Source organism: Pristiophorus japonicus, chromosome 12, assembly GCF_044704955.1.
Source record: "Pristiophorus japonicus isolate sPriJap1 chromosome 12, sPriJap1.hap1, whole genome shotgun sequence".
Taxonomy (NCBI): Eukaryota; Metazoa; Chordata; class Chondrichthyes; family Pristiophoridae; genus Pristiophorus; species Pristiophorus japonicus.
The window spans coordinates 43,547,091-43,573,198 of NC_091988.1; the positions used below are offsets into that span (position 1 = coordinate 43,547,091).

At 44.4% G+C, this 26,108-nt stretch overlaps 1 protein-coding gene across 1 annotated transcript in view; it reads right to left on the reverse strand.

Moving 5' to 3' along the window:
* The window catches only part of syn2b (synapsin IIb), a 625,573-nt gene that overhangs the window by 304,227 nt on the left and 295,238 nt on the right, over positions 1-26,108 (reverse strand). Inside the window, exon 2 of the mRNA XM_070895371.1 lies at positions 9,916-9,973. Within this exon, the coding sequence (XP_070751472.1) occupies positions 9,916-9,973 (58 nt within the window). The remainder of the gene's footprint in view (positions 1-9,915; positions 9,974-26,108) is intronic.

Below are 26,108 nucleotides of genomic sequence, written 5' to 3' on the forward strand. Positions count from 1 at the left end.
TCTACTTTAACTCTATTCTTGTCAAATTTTCAACACCAATTGTCTCCCTTGTTCTCTTCTCCTGAAGGCACTGACTCTTTCATAGGGAATGGTTCTACAGGAGCAAGCCAGCTTCACGTGTGAGTCTTGACAGTGAGCGGTGGTGGGGTATTTGCGGAGATCATCACAACTGAGTTCAACATTGTCATCACCTGACATCCACGTACGTGCATTACCAGCAGTGGTCACTGGATAGGGATCCTGAAGCGGAATCTGGGGCAACTTTGTGCTCTCTAACTCAGGAATGTTCAGGCTGATTGTACCACCGCTGCCTCCCAGCTGAGATCAGCTAACTCAGCACAGACGGAGGAAATTCGAAGACTTTTGTGGTTCACCCATTCGCTAGAGAAACTTGTTGGGGTCTGGGCCTGTGTTTGGGCTCAGGATGCAGCGCTGTGCGAGCTGCATGAGAAGCGCACCCAAGCCTGGAGGCCCGAGGCCAGGCTAAAATTGGGCCCTCAATACATTTTGGGGGGGCGAGCTGCCAACCGCCAGGTCTGGGGAATCGGGTGGGGAGAACCCCTACTCCTGGAAAGAATGTTTTAAATACTTACCTTTTGCTGGTGGCCGCTGTGGCCACTGAAAAAGCCCGACGATTGTCCCGCTCATTGGGAACAAATTTTGCAGAGAGGTCCTTCAACAGGTGTTAGGCCCCGGATGCATACAAAATCATAGAATCATAGAAGTTTACAGTATGGAAGGAGGCCATTTCAACCCATTGTGTCTGCGCCAGCCAACAAGAGCCTATCCAGCCTAATCTCACTTTCCAGCTCTAGGTCCGTAGCCCTGTAGGTTACAACATTTCAAGTGCACATCCAAGTACTTTTTAAATGTGGTGAGGGTTTCTGCCTCTACCACACTTTCAGGCAGTGAGTTCTAGACCCCCACAACCCTCTGCATGAAGATATTTCCCCTCAAATCCCCTCTAGACCTACCAATTACTTTAAATTTATGCCCCCTGGTTGTTGACCCCTCTGCTAAGGGAAATAGTTCCTTTCTATCCACTATATCTAGTCCCCTCATAATTTTATACACCTCAATGAGGTCTCCCCTCAGCCTCCTCTGTTCCAAGAAAAACAAACCTAGCCTATCCAATCTGTCCTCATAGCTAAGATTCTCCACTCCCGGCAACATCTTCGTAAAAATGCCCCCATGAATTAGTTGTGTGATCAATGCCAGCACAGATTGGACGCAGACTGTTCTACTGTTAAATTGGGATACTTTGCGTCCATTTTGCACTCAGAAAACAGGTGCAACATGTTCAAAACTCTACCCCATTGAGCCGTCAGTGGACTGGTGTGAAGAAATTGTCTAATTTTGCCTTATAATACTAAACCACCGAAACTTGCACAGGATATTAATGACCTGCATGTACCGTAACTGAAAATGTGTGGATACTTGGAAACTGTATGGCACTTTCAGTCCTGTAAGGCTACTGATTAAATTAATGAATATTCGAATTTTGCTATATCCTGTATTGTTTCTTATTGAAACATAAGTAGCACATATATGAATACAGTGCGATGCATCAGTTGGATATAAAAGAGGCAAATCAATTATTGTGATAAAATCTCTCACTTTGAACTCTCCCTGGATATCCCAGTTCATAAGAAGCATATGACTGGATTTTAATATTCAGAATGACAAAACATGAAGTGAATTTGATTCACTTCCTGTCTCCAGAGGGTGCAGACACTGTAGATCACCACTAGATGGAGCCCACAGGTATGGAGGATAATGCAGTCGAGGGTGTTTGTGATCATTTCAGAAGTGATAGGGACCTAATATCTCTCAAGACTCAAACGCAGTGGGATTCCGCCTATCGAATAATTTTAGCAAAAAATTCCCGTTCGTCAGTCACATCTACCTTTTCATTAAAATTACTGATGGGAGGAATCATAGAATCAGAGAAAATTTACAACACAGAAGGAGGCCATTTGGCCCATCATGTCCGTGTCGGTCGAAAAAGAGTTACCCAGCCGAATCCCACCTTCCGGCCCTAGATCCGTAGCTCTGTATATTACGGCTCTTTAAGTGCACATCCAAGTACTTTTTAAATGTGATGCAAACCCCAGACCCACACCACCCTCTGGGTGAATTTGTTTTCCTCAACTCCCCTCTAATCCTTCTGGTTATTGATCCCTCCGCTAAGGGCAACAGGTCCTTCCCATCCACTCTATCTAGACCCCTCATAATTTTATACACCTCAATTAAATCTCCCCTCAGACTCCTCTGTTCCAAACAACCACAGCCTATCCAATCTTTCCTCATAGCTAAAATGTTCCAGTCCTGGCAACATCTTTGTAAATCTCCTCTGTACCCTCTTTAGTGCAATCACATTTTTCCTGTAATGTGGTGATCAGAACTGCACGCAATACTCAAGCTGTGACCTACATAGTGTTGTATACAGTTCAAGCACAACCTCCCTACTGTTGTATTCTATGTCTTGGCTAATAAAGGAAAGCATTCCGTATACCTTTTTAACTACCTTAGCTCCCTGTCCTGCTACCTTTAAGGATCTGTGGACATACACTCCAAGGTTGCTCTGTTCCTCTACATCTCTCAGTATCCTCCCATTTATTGCATATTCCCTTGCCTTGTTGCCCCTCACACTTTTCCGGATTGAATTCCATTTTCCACTTTTCTGTCCAACTGACCAGTTCATCGATATCTTCCTACAGTCTACAGCTTTCCTCCTCACTGTCAACCACACGGTTATTTCACCTCCAATGACTCATGTGTAAGATAAGCTGTGCAGTGCACAGTTTCGATAATCCTATAAGACTGATTATCTCAAAATAAAATGAATGTAAGTCTTATGTTTGTCTTTAGTATGTTTTTACAGGTGCAGGCACCGTCTAGATACAAGAGCCAAGAAATTGTTACTGCTGTTAGCCAAGGAATACTTACTTTCAAATTACATTCCTCCACTATTTTATTCTTGTATTACATTCTTTACTTTTAAATGGGGCGAGAACGCCTCTAAAATACTGGGGACACATGTTAACCAAAATTAGCAACATTAATTTCTACGCCATGTGAGCAAGCCTCTTGAGTCAGTCTCTGGACATCATTATGTACCAGCTTGAAAAATTCCAGTTAATGAGAATGATGTGTTAAATTTACTGGGCTGTTCTTTCCCACAAAATATTACCAAATTGACAGGCAAGTTGTGAAATATTTGTGAATACTTAGCTCCATATAAAATGCAAGATCTGTTGCCAAGTATGCTATTAGCCAATATATATAAAGAAATGCTGTTTGTGCCATTTACATTCTATATAACGGATCAGATTTTGCTGTCAAAATAACAGCGAGACTAATGGCACTTCAGGCGAGGGGCAGATGCACGGTTAAACTCAAAAATCCAAAAGTTGCTCTCCGAGTTGTGCCACCCTGCCTTTATCTTCGCAAATACAGAATCTGTCTGACTGCGTCACCATTGAAATGCATTGAACGGCGTATTTGCGCGGTAGATACGAATGAAACTTGCTGCAGAAAGTTAAGTCAAGCCATTTCAGTCTAAATTACACTTTTAACAATGTGATAAGTGTTAATTTCAGCTGCTCAACCTCTTTGGCACTGAAAATTAACAATTACAAATGCTGAGTTTCATTCCTTCAGGTATTAATTGTTATTGGAGATTTAAAAATGTAACATAGAAAAATAGAAAATAGGTGCAGGAGTAGGCCATTCGGTCCTTTGAGCCTGCACCACCATTCAATAAGATCATGGCTGATCATTCCCTCAGTACCCCTTTCCTGCTTTCTCTCCATACCCCTTGATCCCCTTAGCCGTAAGGGCCATATCTAACTCCCTCTTGAATATATCCAATGAACTGGCATCAACAACTCTCTGCGGCAGGGAATTCCACTGGTTAACAACTCTTTGAGTGAAGAAGTTTCTCCTCATCTCAGTCCTAAATGGCCTACCTCTTATCCTAAGACTGTGTCCCCTGGTTCTGGACTTCTCCAACATCAGGAACATTCTACCCGCATCTAACCTGTCCCGTCCCGTCAGAATCTTAGATGTTTCTAGGAGCTCCCCCCTCATCCTTCTAAACTCCAATGTATAAAGGCCCAGTTGATCCAGTCTCTCCTCATATGTCAGTCCTGCCATCCCGGGAATCAGTCTGGTGAACCTTTGCTGCACTCCATTAATAGCAAGAACATCCTTCCTCAGATTAGGAGATCAAAACTGAACACATATTCCAGGTGAGGCCTCACTAAGGCCCTGTACAACTGCAGTAAGACCTCCCTGCTCCTATACTCAAATCCCCTAGCTATGAAGGCCAACATACCATTTGCCTTCTTCACCGCCTACTGTATGCCAACTTTCAATGACTGATGAACCATGACACCCAGGTCTCATTGCACCTCCCCTTTTCCTAATCTGCCGCCATTCAGATAATATGCTGTTTTTGCGTTTTTGCCCCCAAGGTGGATAACCTCACATTTATCCACATTATACTGCATTTTTAATTTAATATCCTTTCACTTTTTCTTCCTGAATCTTCGTTCTCTCAGTCTTAATCCAATCCTTCTTTCCCTCTTTCTATTTCTCTATCAGATTTGACGTTGAATTCACCCACTCTAATTCACCCTCCTTCTCAGTCGTTGCACTGTAATTCTCAGCCCTTCAATCTGATTGGCTAAGGAGACACTCTGTTGGTTGCCCTGTACAATTAGGTCCCAGATGTCCAGTTTCCCTCCCTGCAACATTATCAGTTCACACTTTCAGCAACTTGCCACGTAAAACAATTCAAAATCCTAATGTGCAAGGGCAAGTTGATCCAATCGCAGATGCTGTTAGAGGCCGTGTTACAGCAAAATGTGACCCATTATATTCTGGGTATTTTATTAACACTAGGAGATTTCCCTCAGCTATCAGATATGGGATCGATTTTCACTCCTTTCGTGGGCATTAAGGGGCGGTAACGGCCTCAAAATGGAGTCGGTAGCTTTACTGCCCCATTAACACTGATGATGTGTCAGGTGCCATTTTAAAATGGGCCTACCGCTGGGTGTCCAAAGTATCTGCCTGTTTCAGGCAATCGGCGCATTTTAATATGGAAACCAGGGTCCTGTGATGTAAATGTATGTATTCAGTACGAGCCTGTGCAGTGCAGGCTTTTATCAGTTCCACGGAAGATGGAAGAGAAGACGACCAGCAAAAGTAAATATTAAATTATTTCTGTGTGTCTCAGAGGAGCAAGAAGTCAACTCCAGGGTCCATAAAAATGATCTGGGCCACTGCCGCCCCAGGACCTCACCCTCTGCGATCCTGAATCCCCACTCACCCCGTGACTTACCTTCCTGACAGCAGCTCCTGTCCGATTTCCTTTGCTGAATCTGGCGAGCTGTGTTAGGGACACCAATGTGGTGCCCTGCGGCTCACCTGGTGAATATAAAATGAGGCCAAAGCCTCAAAATCACTGGGGCCTCTTCACCGCCAGAATGGATGGTTGAGCAGTGCACACTGACGGTCAGTCACCCAAGAGTCAAAATAAACCCCAGGAAGGGCAAATTCCATTCACTTGTTATTTAAACAGAATTAACCAAGTGCACGTTATTCCAAAAGCCAAAATATACACAAGTAGGTCCCAAATATTGCAGAAATATTTTATTATACTTTTGGACCAACTGAAATAAAACTAAAGACACCTTTATCTATTTGTGTGAGACATTAAGTTAGAAATTACTATTGGTGATATTAGCAGACATATGCACAAAGTGTTCTTATGACATGCTTGTAAATTAATAGGTTAATGTCTCAGTTGAAGTGGCAGATGTAGGAATGCCACATGAACATATTATTCATTTTTCCATTAATACCATCAAAGGTTATTACTAGCCTGCTGTCTTTCACTTGTGATATCAGCAAGTAATCTTTTCTGCTTTGTTACAAAGGATTAAGGAGTCACATGAAACAAATGAGACTGCGTCATGCAATATTTAAAACAAAAATCTAATACTAGGTGTAATGTATTTGCTTCATGGTTCTTTGCTTAAGAATTCATAGCAAAACATTGCTATTAAGAAATAGTTGGTTTATTAACAAAGATTTAACAATCACATTACAAGTTCATCCACTAGGCTCACAACTGCATACCTCATCGTGGATGACCTAGGCCCAACTGACTGGGGTTTTATTGAGTCTTGAGAACATCACATGACTGGCTAAGCCACTCACAATGCAACAGCTCTACACAGGTACATACATTACACTAGGTTAGTTCTATAAGGGGTGACAGATGAGTAATCATATCTCTTAAGGCACAAGCATTATTTGTTTTGGTATATTATTGAGATGAATTATACTTAAACCAAGGAAATGGTATCGCACATTTTCACTTTGTACTGTGCTGGTCAGAAGGTAATTGTCATTATTCCAATGCCTGCTGTCAGTCCCTGAAGTTTATTATCACCTACTAAGGAATAGTGAAAACTGCTCCTCACAAATCACAGCTCTTCAATCTTTACCGTTCAGTCCAATAGTGTAACAGGACAGACTGTTTACCATTGCCATCGATTAGCAGGGAATTGTCAAACTGGTCTTCTATTAAGTGCCAAATTGTCAGCTGAACATGTTTTGCATTTTACCCCAGGAGGGGGCAACTTGTATAAAACCATTACACCTACATCCTAGGGTTTTGAAAGAGGTTGAAATAACCAGCTCAACAATGCCCAGTTTGGGTTTCGTCTCGACCACTCAGCTCCAGACCTCATTACAGACTTGGTCCAAACATAGACAAAAGAGCTGAATTCCAGAGGTGAGGTGAGAGTGACTGCCCTTGACATCAAGGCAGCATTTGGTCTAATGTGGCATCAAGGAGTCCTAGTAAAACTGAAGTCAATGGGAATAAGGGAGAAAACTCTCCACTGGCTAGCATCATATCTAGCACAAAGGAAGATGGTTGTGGTGGTTGGAGGCCAATCATCACAGCCCCCAAACATCGCTGCAGGAGTTCTTCAGGGAATTTCCTAGGCTCAACCATCTTCAGCTGGTTCATCAATGAACTTCCCTCCATCATAAGGTCAGAAGTGGCGATTTCGCTGATGACTGCACAGTGTTCAGTGCGATTCGCAACTACTCAGATAATGGAGCAATCCATGCCCGCATGCAGCAAGATCTGGACAACATTCAGGCTTGGGCTAAGAAGTGGCAAGTAACATTCGCGCCACACAACTGCCAGGCAATGACTATCTCCAACAACCGAGAGTCTAACCACTGTCCCTTAACATTCAATGGCATTACCATCACCGAATCCCTCACCATCAACATCCTGGGGGTCACTATTGACCAGAAACTTAACTAGACCATCCAAATAAATACTGTGGCAACAAGAGTGGGCCAGAGGCTGGGTATTCTGTGCTGAGTGACTCACCTCCTGACTCCCCTAAACCTTTCCACCATCTACAAGGCACAAATCAGGAGTGTGATGGAACTCTGTCCACTTGCCTAGATGAGTGCAGCTCCAACAAGACTCAAGAAGTTCAACACCATCCAGGACAAAGCAGCCTGTTTGATTGGCACCCCATCCACCATCTTCAACATTCACTCCCTCCATCACTGGTGCACCATGGCTACAGTGTGTACCATCTACAAGATGCACTGCAGCAACTCACCAAGGCTTCTTTGGCAGTACCTCCCAAACCCACGACCTCTACTACCTAGAAGTTCAAGAGCAGCAGGTGCATGGGAACACCACCACCTCCATGTTCTCCTCCAAGTCACACATTATCCTGACTTGGAAATATATCACCTTTCCTTTGTCATCGTTGGGTCAAAATCCTGGAACTCCCTCCCTAACAGCACTGAGGGAATACCTTTGCCACATGGACTGAAGCGGTTCAAGAAGGCAGCTCACCACCATCTTCTCGAGGGCAATTCGGGATGGGCAATAAATGCTGGTCTTGCCAGCGATGCTCACATCCCATGAAGACATTTTAAAAAAAGAGATAGTGGATGCATTGGTTGTCACCTTCCAAAGATCCATAGATTCCAGAATGGTCCCCGCAGATTGGAAGGTAGCAAATGTAACTCCACTATTTAAGAAAGGAGGAAGAGAGAAAACAGGGAACTGCAGACCAGTTAGCCTGACATTAGTAGTAGGGAAAATGCTTGAATCTATTATTAAGGATGTGGTAAAAGGGCACTTAGAAAATAATAATAGGATTGGGCAGAGTCAACACAGATTTATGAAAGCTTTTGACAAATCTGTTCAAGTTTTTTGAGGTTGTAACTAGCAGATTAGACAAGGGGGACCAATGGATGTGGTGTATTTGGATTTTCAGAAGCATTCGATAAGGTGTCACACAAGAGGTTCTTAAACAAAATTAGGGTTCAAGGGGTTGGGGGTAATATACTAGCATGGGTTGAGGGTTGGTTAATGGACAGAAAACAGAGTAGGAAAAAAGGGGTCATTTTCGGACTGGCAGGTTGTAACTAATGGGGAATTGCAAGGATCAGTGCTTGGGGCTAAGCTATTTACAATCTATATCAATGATTTGGATGAAGGGACCAAATGTAATATATCCAAGTTTGCTGATGACACAAAGCTAGGTGGGAATGTAAGTTGTGAGGAGGATGCAGAGAGACTTTAAGGGGATATAGACAGGCTAAGTGAATGGGCAAGAAAATAGCAAATGCAATATAACGTGGAGAAATGTGAAGTCATCCACTTTGGTAGGAAAATAGAAAAGCAGAGTATTTTTTAAATGGTGAGAGGCTGGGAAATGTTGGTGTTCAGACGGAACTGGGTGTCCTTGTACACGAATCACTGAAAGTTAACATGCAGGTACAGCAAGCAATTAGGAAAGCAAATGGTATGTTGACCTTTATTACAAGAGGATTTAAGTATGAGAGTAAAGACGTCTTACTGCAATTATATAGTGTTATGGTGAGACCACACCTGGAGCATTGTGTATTGTTTTGGTCTCCTTACCTAAGGAAGGATATACTTGCCATAGAGGGAATGCAATGAAGGTTCACCAGACTGATTGAGTAGATGAGACCTATATTCTCTAGAATTTAGAAGAATGAGAGGTGATCTCATTGAAGCATACAAAATTCTTACAGGGCTTGACAGGGTAGATGCAGAGAGGATGTTTCCTCTTGCTGGGGAGTCTAAAATCGGGGGTCACAGTCTCAGAATAAGGGGTCGGCCAAGTAGGACTGAGATGTGTAGAAATTCCATCAGAGGGTGGTGAATCTTTGGAATTCTCTACCCCAAAATGCTGTGCAGGCTCAGTCGTTGAGTATATTCAAGACAGAGATCAATATTTAAGGAAGGATATACTTGCATTGGAGGCAGTTCAGAGAAGGTTCACTAGGTTGATTCCTGAGATGAAGGGGTTGTCTTATGAGGAAAGATTGAGCAGGTTGGACCTAGACTCATTGGAGTTTAGAAGAATGAGAGGTAATTCGTATCAAAACATATAAGATAATGAGGGGGCTCGACTAGATAGATGCAGAGAGGATATTTCCACTTGTGGGGGAATCGAGAACTAGGGGGCATAGTTTAAGAATAAGGGGTCGCCCATTTAAAACTGAAATGAGGAGGAATTTCTTCTCTTAGAGGGTCGTGAATATTTGGAATTCTCCACCACAGAGAATTGTGGGTTTCTTATGTTCTTATGATAGATTTCTGGATATTAAGGGAATCAAGGGATATGGGGATAGTGCAGGAAAGTGGAGTTGAGATTGAAGATCAGCCATGATCTTAATGAATGGTGGAGCAGGCTCAATGGGTCGAATGACCTACTTCTGTTCCTATTTCTTATGTTCTTATATTCTATATCCATATATTAATCACACTTCACATACATGTCATGCTACTCAACAACAGCTTTGAAGATAGAATAAAATACTAACCTGTTCCACTCTGATATCATATTCTCCATGAACTTTATTTCCACGGAACAATTTTGCCCTATGGAAACAGAAAATGATCAATTAACCACTAATTAGACATTGAGTTCAGAAGAATGACAGGTGATCTTATCGAAACATATAAGATAATGAGGGGGCTCAACAAGATGGATGTAGAGAAGATATTTCCACTCATAGGGGAAATTAAAACTACGGGACATAGCCTCAGAATAAGGGGCTTCCCATTTAAAACTGAGATGAGAAGGAATTTCTTCTCTCAGAGGGTTGTAAGTCTATGGAATTCTCTGCCCCAGAGGCTGGGTCATTGAATATATTTAAGGCAGAGATAGACAGATTTTTGAGCGATAAGGGAATAAAGGGTTATGGGGAGTGGAACTGAGTCCATGATCAGATCAGCCATGGTCTTATTACATGGCAGAGCAGGCTCGAGGGGCCAAATGGCCTACTCCTGCTCCTATTTCTTATGTTCTTATGTACCTTAACTAACACTTAAAATGGGCACTGGCGTCTTTCAAAAGTGTTTTGACAATTTTTTTTGCTATGGGGTAGAGCTGTATGTCAGGTCATCAGATGACGTCATCAGACCCGCTTCCTTTTAATTGACTGGGAACATCGCCAGTCGGGCTTAACAAGCCCCATCAAGGTAAAATCATGTTGGAGACCTGGATCAACACAACTGCGGGATTGGGACTCGCCAAGGACGTTGCCTGCCCTGGACCCGCCGAGGTTTGCAAAATCCCGCCCTAGGAGTCAGGAGGCAGGTAGCAGAATGAATAGCTACCAAACAGAAAACAAAGAGTAGGGGTTAAGGACAGCTACTCACTGGCAAAAGGTAGAAAGTGGTGTTCCATAGGCATCGTTGCTGGGACCACTGTTGTTCACAATTTACAATAATGATTTGAACTCAAGAATCGGTAGTACAATCTCAAAGGTCTAGTTAATGCAAAGGAACTTTGTGAAAAAACACTGCTTAATATGTTTACATAATGGGCATGTAATTGACAAAGTAATTCCAATATAGATAGGTGTGAGGTGGTGCATTTTGGTAGAAAGAATGAGGAGGCCACATACTTCTAGTATAATAAGAGTCTGACTGGGGTAGAGGAACAAAGGCATCTAGGTGTGCAGATACGCAAATCACTAAAATTAGCAACACAGGTTAATAAGGTGTTAAGAAAAGCAAACAAAGCATGGGATTCATTTCAAGAGGGATAGAATGGAAAAGCAGAGAACTTATGCTAAACTTGTATTGAACCTTGGTTAGACCACATTTAGAATACTGTGCACAGTTCTGGTCTCCATACTATAAAAAGCACATAGGCATTGGAAATGCTACAAAAAAAATTTACAAGGGTAATACCAGAACTAAGTGGATAACTTAACAAGAAAGGCTGAACAGGCTGGGCCTTTTTTCACAAGAAAAGAGAAGGCGACCTGATAGAGCTCTTTAAGATAATGAAAGGTTTGATAGGGTAGATGTGGAGAAAATGTTTCCACTTGCGGAGAGTCCAAAACTAGGGGCCATAAATATAAGATAGTCATTAATAAATTCAATAAAGAATTCAGGAGAAACTTCTTTACCCAAAAAGTGGTAAGAATGTGGAACTCACTTCCACAAGGAGTAGTTGAGGTAAATGGCTTCGATGTATTTGAGGGAAAGCTAGCTAAGCACATGAGGGGGAAAGGAAATAGAAGGCATGCTGAAGGGCTAGATGAAGTAGGGTGGGAGGAGGCTGGTGTGGAGTGTGGAGCATAAATGACGGCATAGACCAGTTGGGCCAAATGGTCTGTTTCTGTGCTGTACACGTGATGTAACTCAATGTAAATGACAAGCAGACATGCTTCAATGTATCTTTGTGCGGTGCTCAGAATTGGACACAATACTCCAGCTAAGGCCGAACCAGTGTTTTATAGAGGTTCATCATAATTTCCACGCTTTTGTACTCTATATCCCTATTCACGAAGCTCCGGATCCCGTAAGCTTTTTTAACTACTTTCTCAATCAGCCCTGCCACCTTCAACGATTTGTGCACATACACCCCCAGGTCTCTCTGTTCATGCACCCATTTTAGGATTTTACCCTTTAGTTTATATTTCCTCTCCTCATTCTTTTCACCAAAATGTATCACTTCTCACTTTTCCTCCTTAAATTTCTTCTGCCACGTGTCCGCCCATTTCACCAGCCTGCCTATGTCCTCTTGAGCGGCTCAATTTTCCCAATGCCGTTTTTGGCATATTACAAGAGTTACGCCACTTTTTTTTGGATCCAACTGTACCAAAAAAATAACTTCCAAGTTTCCCCGTTCTCATTTTTGAAATTGGCGCCACGCAACCTGTCCTTTAGCCTCGGGGGATGAGTACCTGAAGGAAAAACATTTAGTGCTAGACTTTCCACTTTGCTGTCTATCGCCTAAAAAATGGGCAATATTCCAGCGATGTTCGATGACTCAGCCTTACCGATTGCTGGCTCATCGCCCATTTTGTGGATGGCGATTTTCCACTCGGCGATAGGCCAGCGAAGTTAAATGGTCAATGCAAGAGGTCAGCGATGTGACGCTCGCCCAAGGAACGACCAGCGATGTGGAAGGCAAAAGCTTCCCTAGCAATGGGCTTCTGCGCATGCGATTTTTTTTCCCGGTTGACAGCATTTTGCGCGTTTCAGGAGCTCAGGGGTCATCCACACATGTGCAGTAAAGTCGATTGTGGTGGGAGAGACAGGAGAGATAAAGGAGAGAGTTGTTGGAGTTGGAGGGAGGAGAGTTGTGGAGTTTTTTGCCATTGAAGATTTGGATGAAGTGTTTTTTGCCTTTGGAGAGTTGGAGATTTAGATAAATTGTAGTGATGTCATCATCATCATCATCATCCGAGAGCGTGGATGGGGGTTGGAAAAGTGCAAAGCCGTTTTCGGACGAGGCCAACGAGGCTCTCGTCGAGAAGGTCCACTCCAGGTGGGCAGAACATACCCGGGATGCTAAGGGCAAACCTCCACCCCGGGCGTACAGGAAGCTGTGGTCCGAGATTGTGGACGTCGCCTCTTCGGCGTCACAGGAGGCGAAGGGGCCCGACCAGTGCCGGAGACGCTGGAACAGCCTTGTGGCGTCAGCTAGAGTAAGTACAGATTTTATATTGTATTGATGAAATTGTAATTAAAACTGTAATAGTAAATCTCCTGGATTGAATTAAATTTTGTAAATTCTTACATACATACATACGCATATATACATATGTAGATCCAAAACACGCTGATCTTTGTTATAAGTGTGCATCAATTGTGGATCTCATTTGCATGTAACATTTGAAGCTGTTGTCTTTCCATGAAACTACCTAGTCAATTAGCTTATGCCATGCTATTTTCACGTTTGCAGAAGAAGATATCTAACAACAGGGTACGGCAGAGGTACACCGGAGGGGGCCCTGCTTACATGCAGACTTTAATTGAGCTGGAGGAACGTGCAGCAGCGCTGGTGGGGACCCTCCCATGCATCACGTGAGTGATGTGTGGAACAGTTTTAAAGTAATGTAACATCATTTAATGAAAATGCAATGTACGGATGATGTCATGTCATGCCATGTCATGGATGCAGCCTTTGTGCTACTCTCAGGTTGACATCATAAGAACATAAGCAATAAGAAAAAAGGGAGGTCATCTGGCCAACTGTCCTCTTCTCTGTGCGCTCCCTATAAACCCCTGTATCCATCTGCGACTGATGCAGCCGCGGCAGGTTTTCTGGGGCAGTTAAATCCACATGATACATAAATATGTAAAGTCTTATTGGTAAAGTGCACCCTTCTGTTCTAATAAGCTCAATAGGCTCAATTGTGCTTTGAAGGTCAACCAGAGACGCAAGTGGAGGCCGCACAGGAGGAGGAGGAGGATACAACTGAGCTAGAGGAGGAGGAGGAGGAAGAAACGGAGGAAGCCACAGAGAGGGTGAACCTGCGGCCACCGTAGAAGTTGCTATTGTGACTGAAGAGGCACCGGGACCAAGCGGTGTGCAGCCAGCAACGCCAAGGCGCATTGTAGTGCGCATGCCGATCCCACGGAGGTCAGGTCAGCGAGCTCAGCACTCGCCTGCAGTGGACGATCGGATAGAGGGCTTGATCTCCCTGTGCAAGGAGACGGTCGTGATAAATCACGAGCATCTCCAGCAGTTCATGCGGGAATTTCCCGGGTGTCTGCTGCCCAAGCGGAGGCAATGCAGCAGATGCTGGAAGAGTTGCGTGCACAGACCGCCACCACCAATGCCTTGCAGTATGCGTTGATGGCTGAGCTCGGCGCTGCACCCCAAGATGCCGTGATCGATCAAAGCACAGCCCCCAGCACACAAGCAAGTCAGGAGGGAGCACTTCCTTCTGACTTGGAAGACAATGTCCCTGCCCGTGCTGTGTCTTCCCCTCCAACACCCACCCAACAGCCGATCGTGCCACCATCATCCCCACCATGGCAGGAAGTCTTGCCGATGCCTGCTGCATGCCCGCGTCATCTCGGTACCGGGGGAGCAAAACGGGTGGGTGGAGTTAGGACACAGGGGGGGTCCAGGATCTGGAGGGAAACGTGGCCGCGGGTAGGGAGGAGGGTGTTATTGTTGTTCATGTTTATATTGTTTTTCTTGTTCTTCTTGTTACTGTTGCTGTTGGGGGGTGGCACGGGGGGGGCCGGGGGTGCACTGAGTGGGTGGCGGGGTGGTGTTTTAAATTGAAATTGTTAATAATAAAGTTTTGTTGAATCTTACAATTGTTGTGCATTGTCTTTTAATAACGTAAGTAAAGTTAAGTTAAAACATTAATGCAACTGTTGTACATTTAAATATAAGTATAAATGTGAGTGAATCTATCAGTAAAAGGATGTTAAAAGCCCCTTGTTTTAGCAGCCTTCTCCCTTCCTCCAACGTTCAAAATGGCGTCCGTAGTGCCGAGTTCTGTGAGGAAGGCCCGGAAAAAGCAACTATTCTCCAGCGATGTTCTCAGCGAGCGATCAGCCCGGCGATGTGCCGGCGATGTGCTGAAAGTTGGGCTGGGCGATGTGTGGGCAATCACCTCAGCGATCAGCTCGGCGATGTGAGCCGAATGTCAGGGGGATAAGTTTTCGGCGTTGCACCAGGCTGAATTTCCACTTTTATTCAAAATGGGTGATGAAAGGCTGTTTTGGGCGATATATGGGCGATATATGGGCGATGTGAAGTGGAAAGTTTAGCCGTTACAGGGCTACATGGAAAGGGCGGGGGAGTGGGACTAGCTGAAGTTCTCTTTTAGAGAGCTGGCACAAGCTCGTCAGGCCGAATGGCCTTCTTCCATGCTGTAACCATCTATGTTTCTATGATTCTAAAAATAACACTGGATCAACTCAACAATGAACCTGAAAAATAAATAGATGAATAGGGAGATTTTAAAGCAGCTCAGGTCAGTCAATCCTTCGTAACATGCTGTTTATCAAGAATTTCCAAAAAAGCATAAAGGGTCATTACTTCTCCGTTACTGTAGGAAGACATTTATTCACAGGAAGCCACAGTTTCATTTTTAGTATTTCATCATGCCCACTGCTGGGATGGGATGGAAAGAGCACCATATGTTTTGCTTTAAATGACTTTACCAGCCTGTTGAAATAACGTGCGAAGTATCTGCTTTGTGGTTGGAGTAAAAATTAACCATTAGAAAGTACCTAGTACTCTAAATGAGTAATGTGATTTGGCCTTAAACAGGGCCCCAAGTTACTACAGAAAGGAAATACAGTCGTATGGGGGTTGTATTTATAGGTTACAAGGGAATATATGCAGCGAAGAGAGAATCAGAACTTCTTTTATTCTGCCTTTTTTTAAATATTGAGTCCTGATGCCATCATCAGGTTCCTGCCCCACAGGATTTACATCTTCTGATGGTTAGTGTAAATAATATTTTCATTTATTCAATGCAATTGCAATTGCAATCGTAAATGTGACCATCTGTATATGTCCCACCCAGCAGAAAGACATCCTCTCTAAAAAGTTATATTTTCATCTTAGCAGAGGAAGGTGGCACACAACAAAAGGGAAAGAACTCAAACAGGAGGAGGCCCGGCAAATCTGCACCCACTGACACGCTTGGAAGAGAGGGTCGCTACTTTGATGGGTCCTGCCTGGAAAAAAACAACCCACCACTGCTCAAGCTGGGCCCACACTCGAGGGAGAGGGTAAGTCCTGCAAATTCCACAGTCTGGCTTTGCCAAAAGTCAAGTACTGCGCGGGCTAGCCATGGTTTGGTTCGTGGGGATAGCTTCGTCAGCTACGCTTCGGTTGATGCACTGTGTTATCATTCATTGTGGTCCTTCAATCAGTCTGCTGCCTGTGCTGTGTGAGCCTACTCATGCCACCCACCCTGGCCCCTCCTCTGCTGCTAACCATTTTTTGAGGCCAACCCTGACGAGGCTGAAGCCGAAGCAGAAGAAAATTCAGACACGGACGAACCTGAAGAGGAGAACATTTTCCAATCCCACCTTTCAGACCAAGAGCATGGGAGTGAGGGGGCAGGGCAGGGGAGGGGGCAAGATGAAACCCCCATTCTTGTACTCACTCTGGAGGAGGTGCAGGTACCACCCATTGAGGTGCTTGAGTGGTACGAGTGTTGGGACATTCCATGATTTTGCACAGACCGAGGCTGCGGGTCCCAGTTGGGATGCAGCAAGGCACACCCAGGGCCCCACCGTCCGAGGCTGTGGGATGCAGGGAGCCATACCCAGGGTGAGGAGGGGAAGATGAGCTTCCTGAGGTGCAGGATCTAACGGATGTGGTTCAGATGATGGCAATGAGTGCGGAAAGCAATGACCTTATGCGATCACTCCTGGATACCAACAGTGGGGTGGGTGATGAGGTATCGGGACTGTCGGGAGAAATAACAACACTCTCACGAGAAATGGGAACACTGTCTGGGCACATGAGGGAGGGAATGTCGCAGGTAGTTGAGACACTGTCAAAACACATGATAGAGGGTATATCGGAGTTAGCTGCTGCAATAAGGGAACATGCCCAGACTCCGCAGCCATTGACAGAATCAACTGCCACTTCCACTCCAATCCCCAGACCAGCCTCTGAAGAGGCCCAAGCCGGGTCTTCCACATTACCACCTGCCTACGCTCCCGATCAAGAAGTGTGCATTACCTGAGATACTCGAAAGAATAAGCTTGGTACTTGTTATGTATGCAATAAAGGTACGAACTGAGTACTGTTTAACTGAACAAGGTACAACCTTGGCTCTCTTTATTACTGCCCAAAGTGCATGACTCTTAAAATGGCTGGCCTTTTATACCAGAGCAGCACGATGTGTGTGCTGCTCAGTGGCCTCCAACAATGACACCATCTGGTGGCTACAAACAGCATGTACATGCATAACATGTACATGCTGTTTGTAACCCGAGAAATGCTGTGACACCGCCTGCAGGCAGGGGTGAAGTCACCAAGACCAAGCGCAGCGGGCGGTCTTAGAATAAGGTGGAGGAGAGATGGCTGCAGCCTTTCTTTGCTGCTGTTGTTGTTGTTGTTGTTATTATTGTTGTTACTGTTGTAACTGTTCTCACGTTAACATTTTTTTGTAAGTGATATAAATTTACAAGTTTAAAAGTTTGTAAATGATCTTAAAGTTTGTAAGTGATCTTAACTGAAAACTTTAAAGTTTCATACAAGAATATTTTAATTAAATATTTTAATTTAAGTACAAGCAAGTGTTTGCGAAACTTTTGAATAAAATATATTTTAAATTATAACTGAGTCATTTCCATTATTTGTGCCATTATTAACACAACTTTTTGAACTCAATAAGAATCATTTCCATTATTTGTTCCATTATTTGTTCAACACAACATTACGGAACAAGTCCAAACAGTAAACATGGTCCATTTGAAATAGTTGCCGCTGATCCTTCAGGCAGAAAAACGTTCATGGATGAGCTGCTGGTGCAAAGCTTGAATAATCGTTAAAAGGGCATGACGGCCCGCCCTCCTCCGCCGTCATGCTCCGGGTTCAGATAGTTGCATGGCTTCCTCCTCCTCCTCCTCGTCATCTGCATGTTCCTCCTCATCATCAGCCACTCTCACCTCAGGTGGGTCTTCTACTACCAGCTGCTGCTGCCTCATGATGAGTAAGTTATGCAGCATGCACCATGCAGTACACAACAGTGCACTGACCGACAATCTCAGGGGAATATTGCAAGTAGCCTCCGGAATGGTCCAGGCATCGGAAACGCTGCTTCTAGGTGCCAATGATCCTCTCTATTATGCTGCGTGTCGCAATGTGTGACATGTTGTATTCCCGGTCAGCTTCCGTCCGGGTTATGCATAGAGGTGCCATGAGCCAGGTGACGAGACTGTTCCCTTTGTCTCCCAGCAGCCAGCTCTGCCCTTCTGGCTGCTGCTGAAACATGGCAGATATAGCGCTCTCGGGTACGATGAACGCATCATGGGTGCTCCCAGGGTATTTCGCATTAAGTGACATGATGTGATGCATGTCGTCACACGGGAGTTGCACATTAATGGAGTGGAAGCCGTTTCTGTTCCTGTACATCTCGGAATCCTTCAAAGGTGCTCGCAAGGTGATGTGGGTACAATCAATGCAGCCCTCTACCTTTGGGAAGCCAGCAATCCTGGAAAAGCCCACGGCCCTGTCACGCATTGCCTGGGCGGTCATAGGGAACTTTATGTAGTCATTCCTCCGGCCATATAGTGCAGCAGTCACCTGCCGAATGCAGATATGTGTTGCATGTTTGAGAAATAGCACACACATCCCCAGTTGTGGCCTGCAATGATACAGATGCATAGAATGAAAGTGCAGCTGTAACCTTTACTTCAACTGAAAAAGCAGTCCTCCTGACGCTTCTAGGTTGCAGGTCTGCTTTTACTAAATCACAGATCTCGGTTACAACTTCTTTGCGGAAACGCAGCCTTCTCACACAGTCTGCATCACTCAGGTGCAGGTATGAACACCTGTCTCGATACACCCGATGTGGGTAAGACCTCATGCCCATCACCCTACGTGCTCTGAGGTTCCTCATGCGGTGATGTGTATTCAATCGTCTCCTCTGCAGCAACATCATGCAGAATGTTTGCACGATGTATGGCATTGTCAATATTGCCCCATAATTAACTTGTAACTTTGCAAGAAGCTCAAAACAGGACAAAGGATTTAAACCTTCTTTCCTCTCTTTCTCTCTCCAAGGTTGACGCCCTAATATGGACGACACCCTGGTCTACGCTTGCGCAATAGGCTTGCCTAGAACGGGAAGCTAGGCATTCAATGAAGACATTTGGGGCAACGAAGTCTAATGCATCAAAGTATCACCCCACCCACGACCAAACATCTTGTCATCAGTATCGAGGGTCGTCCGGCAGAAGCGCTCCCTCGCCCGGACACAGGGACTCAGCAAACACCACCCCCCCCACCACCCCACCCCTCCACCGGGCTTATTTTGAAGCAGAGCCTGTGTCCGGGCGAGGGAGTGATTCTGCCGGCCGACGCTCTGACCCATGAGCTCGGTGAGGAGACGTTCGGTGGTGGCTTGGAACCAACGATGTCTCTGCAAGATCCTACAAATCCCCTGGGAGGACAGACACACCAACGTTAGCGTCCTTGACCAGGCCAATATCCCCAGTATTGAAGCACTGACCACACTTGATCAGCTCCGCTGGGCAGGCCACATTGTTCGCACGCCAGACACGAAACCCCCAAAGTAAGCGCTCTACTCGGAACTCCTTCACGGCAAACGAGCCAAAGGTGGGCAGAGGAAACGTTACAAGGACACCCTCAAAGCCTCTCTGATAAAATGCGACATCCCCACTGACACCTGGGAGTCCCTGGTCAAAGACCGCCCTAAGTGGAGGAAGTGCATCCGGGAGGGCGCTGAGCACTGCGAGTCTCATCGCCGAGAGCATGCAGAAATCAAGCGCAGGCAGCGGAAAGAGCGTGCGGCAAACCTGTCCCACCCACCCCTTCCCTCAACAACTATCTGTCCCACCTGTGACACGGACTGTGGTTCTCGTATTGGACTGTACAGCCACCTAAGGACTCATTTTTAGAGTGGAAGCAAGTCTTCCTCGATTCTGAGGGACTGCCTATGATGATGATGGTACTTTTGAAAAAAATCCAAAATTAAATAATTGCATTAGACTTCCATTTTCTCCCTTTTGACTGTGAAAAAATTAGGCTTCATGATGCATATTCTTTGTCTTCTTGACTCCCTCCAAAACTTCACATAAAAACAATGGCGTCTTTCTGCACTGATTTTTTAATGTGCGTGGTTTTTCCGGAAAGCCCAGAAGGTTTTTTGGGAGTGGGTCACATATGCCATCCTAGGAAAAATTTAAGTTGGCCAAACTTGCTTAAATCTGAAAAACTGGCGCAGACACCAGGTTACGCAAAAAAATACGAAGCTAAAATAAATCGTAACTAACTGAGTTACGCTGGTGCAGAAACTTTGGGGAAACTTGGATATTTTAATTTACATCAAAAAAAGCGGCGCACCCCAAAAGAAGGGCGCAGGTAACTGGGGAAAATTGAACCCGAAGTCTATCACTAACTTTCTCAATGCTCACTATGCTTCCAAGTTTTGTGTCATCTGCAAATTTTGAAATTGTGTCTCGTACACCCACATCTAAGTCATTAATATATATCAAGAAACGCAATGGTCCTAGAACCGACCCCTGGGGAACACCACTTTATACCTTCCTCTAGTCAGAAAAACAACCGTTCACCACTACTCTCTGTTTCCTGTCTCTTAGCCAATTTTGTATCCATGCTGCCACTGTCCCTTTTATTCCATGGGCTTCAACTTTGCTGGCAAGCCTATTATGTGGCACTTCGTCAAAAGCCTTTTGGAAATCTATATACACCACGCCAACCACATTACTCTCATCAACCCTCTTTGTTACCTCATAAAAAAACTTTCCTTGATTAATCCACACTTGTCCAAGTGATTGTTAATTTTGTTTCTGATTATTGTTTCTAAAAAGCTTCCCCAGCACTGAGGTTAAACTGACTGGCCTGTAATTGCTGGTTTTATCTTTACACCCTTTTTTGAATAAGGGTGTAACATTTGCAATTCTCGAGTCTTCTCCAGTTCCGTTTCTAAGGAGGATTGGAAGATTATGGCCAATACCTCTGCGATCTCTTCCTTCACTTCCCTCAGCATCCTAGGATGCATCCCATCTGGTCCTGGTGACTTATCTACTTTAAATTTCAGCCAGCTTTTCTAGAACCTCCTCTTTATCCATTTTTATCCCATCCAGTATTTCCTTTACCTTCTCCTTCACTATATCTATGGCGGCATCTTGTTCCTTGGTGAAGACAGATGCAAAGTACCAATTTAGTACCTCAGCCATACCCTCTGCCTCCACGTGTAGGTCTCCTTTTTTTGTCCCTAATCAACCCATCCTTCTTCTTACTACCTGTTTGCTATTTATATGCCTATAGAAGATTTTTGGCTGTTAGCTGTCATTCTATTCTCATACCCTCTCTTTGCCCCCTTTACTTTATTTTTCACCTCCTCTGAACTTTCAATATTTTGTGTGATGCTCAGATGTATTCTCGATCTGACATCTGTCATACGCTCACTTTTCCTGCTTCATCTTACTTTCTATTTTTGTCATCATCCAGGGAGCTCTGACTTTGGTTGCCCTACCTTTCCCCCTAGTGGGAATGTACCTCGAGTGTATCCAAACTATTTCCTCTTTAAAGGCAGCCCATTGTTCCATCACAATCTTTGCCTGCCAATCTTTGATTCCAATTTACCTGGGCCAGATCCATCCTCATCCAATTGAAATTGGCCTTCCTCCAATTAAGTATTTTTACTCAAGATTGCTCCCTGTCCTTTTCCATAGCTAATCTAAACCTTATGATACGATGATCACTGTTCCCTAAATGTTCGTTCTCATCAAACTCACACCAACCCTCTTCTCGATCTTCCTCGCTGCAATGCTCCATCTCACACTCAACAAGCTCCCCGCTGGAGTGGAACTAAATTATAGAACCAGTGGGAACCTGTTCAACCTTCGTCGCCTCCAGGCTAGATCCAAGGCCGTTCCATCCTCTGTCATCGAACTACAGTACGTGGACGACGCCTGCGTCTGCGCACATTCAGAAGCTCAACTCCAAGCTATCATCAACATCTTCACTGAGGCATACGAAAGCATGGGCCTTACTCTAAACATTCGTAAGACAAAGGTCCTCCACCAACCTGACCCCGCCACACAGCACTGCCCCCCTGGACAACATGGACTAATTTCCATACCTCGGGAGACGACTATCAGCAAGGGCAGACATCGACGACGAGGTCCAACACTGCCTCCAGTGCACCAGTGCAGCCTTTGGTCGCCTGAGAAAGAGAGTGTTCGAAGACCAGGCTCTCAAATCTGGCACCAAGCTTATGGTCTACAGGGGCTGTAGTTATACCCGCACTCCTGTATGGCTCAGAGACGTGGACTATATACAGTAGACACCTCAAATCGCTGGAGAAATACCACCAATGATGTCTCTGCAAGATCCTGCAAATCCCCTGGGAGGATAGACGCACCAACATCAGTGTTCTCGATCAGACCAACGCCCCCAGCATTGAAGCACTGACCACACTCGACCAGCTCTGTTGGGCGGGCCACATTGTCCGCATGCCTGACACAAGACTCCCAAAGCAAGCGCTCTACTCGGAACTCCTACATGACAAGCGATCCCCAGGTGGGCAGAGGAAACATTTCAAGGACACCCTCAAAGCCTCCTTGATAAAATGCAACATCCCCACTGACAGCTGGGAGTCCCTGGCCAAAGACCACCTTAAGTGGAGGAAGATCATCCGGGAGGGCGCTGAGCACCTCGAGTCTCATCGCCGAGTGCATGCAGAAAACAAGCGCAGCAGCGGAGGGAGCGTGCGGCAAACCAGACTCCCCAGCCACCCTTTTCTTCAACGACTGTCTGCCTGCGACAGAGGCTGTAATTCCCGTATTGGACTGTACAGTCACCTGAGAACTCACTTTTAGAGTGGAAGCAAGTCTTCCTCGATTTCGAGGGACTGCCTATGATGATGAAATGTTCAACTAGTGACACTTGCTCCACTTTCCCAGAACCAGATCCAGAAATGCCTCCTTCCTCATTGGGCTGGAAACATACTGATCAAGAAAGTTCTCCTAAACACACCAGAAATTCTTTCCCCCCTCTGCCCTTTACACTGTTACTATCCTCGTCTATATTAGGATAGTTGATGTTCCCCATTTTCACTTCTCTATAGTTCTTGCATCTCTCTGTAGTCTCTCTGAAAATTTGCTCTTCCCTTTTTTTCCAACCAGTTGGTGGCCGATAGACTACACCTGGTAGTGAATGACGATATTCATCCAGATATTGATGATTAATAAACTTCAGAATGACTGCATGTCAGTAGCTAAAAAGAATTTAAAGTGATTCTCCACCTCCCACAAGTTTTAATTACTTTGGAAAATTTGTCAGAATTATATGAATTTCTATAAAGTCATGTTTCACTGTAGCTTTAGTTTTCAATGTATCCATTTTCTGCAGATGTTCCTTCTAATAACCATGTTATCCCCAAATGCACAACAGGCCATTGCTCCTCAGCAGTCACATGGTACACAGGCTTATCCAATTACAGTCAAAGAAAACAAGTCTCATGGGTGCTCCATGCAGGGGTGATTACAAATGGGTTTTGGCAGCAGCCGATCGGCAAACAGTTCTGCAAACCATGCGTTTGTACTTTACATAATTATAGCCCATCAGCAAAACTACTCTGAACATAATCAGCTGTAATAACCAGCAGAGCTTGGTCTCAGGTCGTCTTGGTTAACCCTTGCCACTGGATCAAAGATCTAGCTCTGTCAAGCCCGTGTGGTGGCTGGTGTGCAACGGCCACCTCACTTTAAAAGAATCCATGCACAGGCATCTTCCACCCTTCAGTATGTGGTTCGGGACCTAGAATGTCAGGTCCCTCATTGAAACACCTGTGAACTCATCCCTCTTTGGTGTGGAAGCAAGTCATCCTCGATATGAGGGACTGCTTAATACTAATACTAGTGCTAAACAGCAACCTCAGCATTAAATTGCATCAGCCGGCCATTGACGAGACCATCAGGAATTATAATCAAGCTTTTGCAGGTTTTGTGAAAATGAGAACAGCTTGTTTTACAGATGCAGTAAAAATCCCTTTATGGATCAAACTGGGCAGCAGATGAACGATGTCCTCTAACTGCCAGATGGTTGACTTATGGAAACACAGCGTGAGCACAACTTACTCATCATTATCTATTAACAGAATTAAAGTAGACACATTCAGGTAGCATTCCTCATCCAAATTGCAGCCACTAAAGCACTACACGGTTTTCAGTGACAACAGATGCGGCATTTAAGATAATGACAAGACTCCAGCTAAGAGAATAACTAGCATACTACACAAAAACTAACAGTTAACTACCACAGCAGATATCAAAGAAGTGTGAATCTTACACAGTGTTGTTTACTGATTAAATATTAACCATTTTTTTGACTAAATATTAGTCCTGGTGGTAGGCAGAGGCTACATAACATGTAATATGAAAACAAAATATGAAAATCTTTTTCAATGTATATAACGCACACTAGCTCTGGGATTCACTGCTCTTTATCAAATTTATTTTCAGTAGCACACTTGAATGCATTATAACTTTAAACAACTCTGGAAGCAGTCACTGGAATACTTGTCTACTTGTCATGGCAACTGACATTGAAACAAGTTAATTAATTCAGAAAATGCAGTGCTAAAATAGTTCACTGAGTATTGACACTAGCTTTGATGTTAAAGCTTTGATTGGATACACCAAAGATTATATTCTTTTTGCAAAAACACAAAAAACCCTGTGCTACAGTAATGCTGCAACACTTGATCACAGTTAAATAGAATAGTATAATGATTGTATTGACTCAAAAAATGGTTCTTTACATTAATGCTTGACCATTGTCACTTTTTGGGGATTTTGTATCACTTGTTGATCTCCTGTGATATTGTACACAGTTAAGTCAGAGAATATGATTACACACTTACCTGTCTCTGATGTCACCATGCTACTGGTTTTCTCTGTCTCTCCTCTTCTGCTTCTGTCTCTCTTTCTCTTATACTTCTCTCCCATTTATTTTTTCCGAGTAGCTCTCTGTTCTTTACTGCTCTCTCTCTCATTTCATCTTTCTTTTCAGGTGGAAGGTGGTGGGCACTATGGCATGACGTGGCTGCAGGCTAAATTTGGGGTAAGAGTTCAGGGAAAGAGTGGCCCTCAGTGGCCCCCTTCTCATCCCCTCAGCCAATCATTAAAGCTTCCCCTGCCCCTATGCTCCCATCCCTTCAGCATCCCATTATCTCCCCTCCCCTTCCTATAACCCCCCTTGCATCTATAAATACTTTTACCTCAGCCTTCGTACTATCTGCTCAACCCCTGTATCCTCCCCTCCACTCTGCTGTCACTCACCTCACTCTCAACCCTCCAACCACTTCTCCAACTCCCACTCTTCCCCCAAGGGCAGATGGTAAGAGGCCATAGGTCCCCTCACCCTACCTGTTTCCATCTCTGCTCCTCTTTCCTCTCCTTCCATCCTTACCCAGTTGTTTACCTTCAAAGAAGTTAAGTTTTCTTCCAAAATTCAACTTCAAAAAAATTAGAATGAGGAAAAAGATATGTCTGTCTATTCTCTTTTACATGAAGGTCATTTAAATTTAAACCGCCAACAGGAAATCAGGAGGTTCAGTTTTTCTGCCTGTTATACACCCTCCTCCCCCCAAAATATTACTCTCTAATGGAAAGTAAAATGGGATGAAGTGTGAAATTTTCAGCCAAACTTAACCTGCCCATTTTCCTTCCAATGGCTAAATGTAAATTTCTTCCATATTGTTAGCAATTGTGATTTCTGTCAGCAAAACACAGGCAGATAATTAATTGGCTTGAAAATTCAACTGTTTTTTTAAATGGACTAACATCAACAAGTCTTTCTCGCTTTTCTCTCAGCTTCTCTCTCTCTCTCGCTCTCTCTTACTTGTCCACCACCTGAGCTTAATGCACTTTCTGAAGTTTATAGAATATAAAATAAAAGCTACAACAGGTGTGTAAAAAATGTGGAGACAAGTGATGTCTACAAGTATGACTCTTGCACTACTGCAAAAAATAGCGAAGTAATTCTGACCCAAATTAGAATTGTTTG